We start from the raw sequence: 4,246 nt of genomic DNA, 5'->3' as shown, positions 1-4,246 counted from the left end.
CCCCCCACCCAGCAGCAGCCCTCTCGAATGCGGATCACATCGGATCTCCGCTCGTACACTCCACCGTTTGATTTGTAGGCTGCTGGTTTTAGGCCCGACGTGGCGGTGGGCCTGGCTGCAGCCCTCCAGCAGCCACGCTCAAGCCCTCTGCTGCTGGAGCAGAGGAGGGATGCGAGCGCGCTGGGCCCGCGTCACACTGGTATGGGGGGGAAAAAAGTACAGCGCAAGCCAAAACCGTGGCGGAAACGTAAGAAATATTTACTTGCTGTAAAATAAGCTGACGTATTTCTTTGGTATTTCATTATGGTCTCTTGCTCAAACAAACAAGTTGTTCATAAACTTTGTTTTGTGACAATTTTTTTTGCACCTGATGGATCCTCTTTTCTTTTCCCCATCCTCTTTTCTTCTTCCTCTCTCACTCTCTCTCGCCTTCCCTCTCCTATCCCCCTTTCCCTCCTTGGCAATGCAGAGCTGGACGTTGGAGTCCTTCCTGCGTGGTGCCTCCCATTTCCTGCCCAGCTCCCGGTCCAAGTCGTCTCCCCCCCCCCCCCCCTACCAGATCTCTTTTCCCCAACCGCCCCTCCTCCCCCTCCAACCAGTATTCCCAGCATTCATTATTTTAATTTGTGACTTACTAAATTATTCAAAGAATTCTAATCGCAACTCGCGACCGGAGCACGCGTTTTGGAAACAATCTAGTGCGTTGTCGTACCGCACTCTTCCTTTTGACCGTGCCGTGTGCACTGTTTGTTATGGCCAGTGAGACGGATTGCTTGTTTTCTTTGCAGGGCCCTTCGGCCGGGCCGCAGGGCCCCTGGACGTATGATTGCGACATGCTATTTCCTAATGGCCGCTTCCAATTTCCTGGCGGTGGTACGGCTGCTGGCGTGGCGTGGCGGAGCGTGGCGGGCGGGGCGAGGAAGGCCGGCGCCACGCCACACGAGGGGCGGGGCGGGCGGGGCGAGATGGGATAGGTGTCCTGGGAGGGGACGTCCTCCTGGGTGAGGTCCGGCCAGGGGTGGCAGCGGAGGAGCCGAGACGAACGCGGTTCCCTATATTCTTACCCCCGTTTCTATGTTGCGGAATTTTATTTTGTGGATATATCATTATTGAAACTTGTCCACTCCCCTCTGCTCCGTCTTCGTTGTTTATTATTTTTGTTACCGCGATTTTTATTTTTATTTCCCATACATTTCTTTTCTCCGGTGGCGCTGTGTGTCCAGGGTGCCGTCGTACGTCTCCTAGCCCATTTCCTTTTCAGCCCTCTCTCTCCCCCTGCCCCCACTCGCCGCTCTCACCCCCGGCAGGCAGCAGCGGCAGCAGCGCTCGCCTTTTTTCCGCCGTTTCCTCTCTCACTCTCTCCGTTTCTCCCTCTCTCCCTCCCTCCCTCCTTCCCTCTCTCCGTCCCACCGTCTTCCCGCCCCTTTCTCAGTTCTTCCCTGTTCTGCCATTTAATCCCTCCCCTTCCCCCGTTCGATCCCCGCCCAGCCGTATATAAGGTCCTCATAAGTCAGGTTCCCCGGATGAGTCTGTGAGGCGGGCGACCCCTGGGCTGGGCAGGGGCCTCGGCTCGGGCCTCGGCAGGCAGCCTCCAGGGGTCGCAACCCCTTATACCCCCCCCCCTCTCTCTCTCTGTCTTTCTCTCTGTCTCTCTCTGTCTCTCTCTGTCTCTCTCTGTCCTTCGCCCTCGAAAGCCGCACAAAGAACGGGTCTAATGTACATTTTTCGTTGCTGTGTAGCGGGACGACCTTATAACGTATACTGAAATAATATTGTATTCACTCCGAATATCGTTCTCTGTCAGAAATGGTTTACTTGATAGAGACACACACTCAGCTTGTTGTTTGTGTTGTAAAGAGAGAGAGAGAGAGAGAGAGTGTAGAGAGAGAGAGAGAGAGAGAGAGAAGAGAGAGAGAGAGAGAGAGAGAGAGACGCAGTCCAGGAGGAGATCGTCTGCGTAGTGTCGCCGTCACCTCATTGGCATGAGTGCTCGCCCTCCCTCCTCCGCCGCCTCTCTCACTCATGCTCTCTCACTCCTGCTCTCTGTATCTCCTCTCCCTAACCCACGTTGCATGCACGCGTACACTGGTAAAAGAAAGGTGATATCCCACCTTTAAAAGGCACTAAAAGCTCCAAAGGCGTTACAGGTTTTCAATATATTTTCGTAATCTACACCTAATTCCGCGTCAAACTACCCTACATGTGATAGGGCTCTGTTCGAAAATGGCAGAAACTGATTGCTTTTCTTTTGTACTTTTATTGGCTTTTTATTTGCTGACCCCTAATCAGAACGCTATCACATTTGACGCGGAATCTGGAATAGCTTATGTGATATAAATCCTCCTGTGCTTGATTTGCTCATACAGAAAATATTTATAAAAATGTAGACTTTAGCACCATTTAAACGGGCACCCCTGGAAAGCTAGGACATCGCACTTTTGGTTTTTCCAGTGAAACCCGACAATACGAGCACCCCTCCATTCATCTTTGATGAACCATCTCAAATTTTAATGACGACGTCCAACGATGTGAGGGCCTCAGTTCAAACCTGAGACGTACTCGCATCAGCTGTGCTCGTGGGATGAGGACCGGAGCAGTTCCAGGTCGCCATATGAGTACAAAGCAGCTGCTTCACTTCGGGCGGAAGAGTTGCCGGTCATAATCTGCCGGGCAGAGTCTGTCGGCAGTGTACTAGCGGGATGGAGTTCACCTGTGAGGCTTACATTTGCAGGATGAGGGTCCCCGCCCCGCCGCGGGCCGCCCGCTGCATAGCCCTGGTCCAGATGTCGCCCGGAGGGGAAGGAGGGTAAGGGAGGGGGGGGGGGCAGAGTGAGCCATCCCCGTAATGGATCCCCAGGGGCGGCTGGCTGGGTCGGTCTCCCCGCACTACAGCGGCGCGGCGCGGCCCGGTACGCACAAGTCAGCTTCCCCCTACATCCATCTCGTCTGCTCCTAGTGTTCATCTGCTCGGTCAGCAACATTTTTGCCCGTGTGTTTTGTCGTTTGCCTTTTTACGCGGCACTGTAGCAGACTTGAGATAATCGTGTCCCACAGACTTTGCAGTTCTCGGCTTTATTATGTAAATCCATCCGTGTTTGCTGTTTGTTTAATTTCGCCGTATTGACGAGTGTCTTTTTTTTCCATCTGTGTGCCGCAGGCGTGCAGCGAGTTCACCACCCACGTTATGAACCTCCTAAGAGAACAGTCCAGGACGAGGCCCATCACGCCCAAGGAGATCGAGCGAATGGTGCAGATCATCCACAAGAAGTTCTCCTCCATCCAGATGCAGCTCAAGCAGTCCACGTGCGAGGCGGTCATGATCCTCAGGTCGAGGTTCCTCGACGCCAGGTACGTTAACAACGACTTCTTAAATTGTTAGATAGACAAGAGTTTTGACTATCAATTCTTTTGTTATAGTTCCTCCCCAAAATCAACTGTGTTTGGTTTAAGTATAGAGACTTTAAATGTTTTTAGAGAACGTTCTTTACCTGATGAAAAATTAGTTCTTATGAGTAATAGGGCTCTCACTTTTACCCGAAGAACCGGGTAACCCGGGTACCCGCCCGCCCGGGGAATACCCGGGTCCGCGGGTAGAGCCGGTTCCGCGGGTATTACCCGGGTACCCGGGTACCCGACATGGAACCGCAGAACCGGGAACCCGGGTACCCGGGTCTGCGGGTCTACCCGGGTTACCCGGGTCCTGGATGCGAGCGGCGGAGGCGGAGCGCTCTTTTCGAACGGTAGCGCCGAGCGCGCCGACGACGCCAGCGACCCGCGCATCCCGATGCAGCCTTTCCTGCTCTCGGCTCGGGCGAGCCGAGCCGGGCGCGGGTGCGCTCTCGAATGCTAGCGTGCACCGGGCGGCTCGACCACTGGACAGCTACCACATCTCGAAATTTTGAGATACAGAAGTATAGCTCCGACGGACAACCAGCGAGTCATTCGACAAGTGGGGCCGGGTCGGTCGAGGTCAAGGTGGGCGTATGCTAGACCTGTTTCCAAAACCACTTTTTTCGAAAATCGACCGGGACCGCTCAAATTCTTATTTCAACTAATAAGTTTAACGTCCTTAAACAGTTTTGAGGTGAGACAACGTTTACCCGTGCCGCAAAGGAGTTCTTTTTTGTGTTTTCTCATTAAAACACGATATTACTAAAACAGCTGCCGTTTTGTAACCCTTCGGTCGATTTTGATCTACTTTGCATGGTAAGTTCGTTTTACACACTGGTAAATACCTGCAAAGTCC

The 4,246-nt window shown here is 53.3% G+C and overlaps 1 protein-coding gene across 1 annotated transcript in view; it reads left to right on the top strand.

Annotated features, from left to right (window-relative positions):
* Window positions 1–4,246, top strand: part of LOC113210011 (homeobox protein extradenticle-like) — a gene marked incomplete in the record, with an annotated part of 156,880 nt that overhangs the window by 100,539 nt on the left and 52,095 nt on the right. The window contains 1 exon segment of the mRNA XM_052267304.1: window positions 3,158–3,348. Coding sequence (XP_052123264.1) covers window positions 3,158–3,348 — 191 coding nt within the window.

This window comes from Frankliniella occidentalis, unplaced genomic scaffold, assembly GCF_000697945.3.
Source record: "Frankliniella occidentalis isolate FOCC.00 unplaced genomic scaffold, Focc_3.1 Scaffold50, whole genome shotgun sequence".
In the NCBI taxonomy this organism is placed as follows: domain Eukaryota; kingdom Metazoa; phylum Arthropoda; class Insecta; order Thysanoptera; family Thripidae; genus Frankliniella; species Frankliniella occidentalis.
The sequence above is the reverse complement of the archived record's forward strand: the minus strand, read 5'-3'. Positions and strand labels throughout refer to the sequence as shown.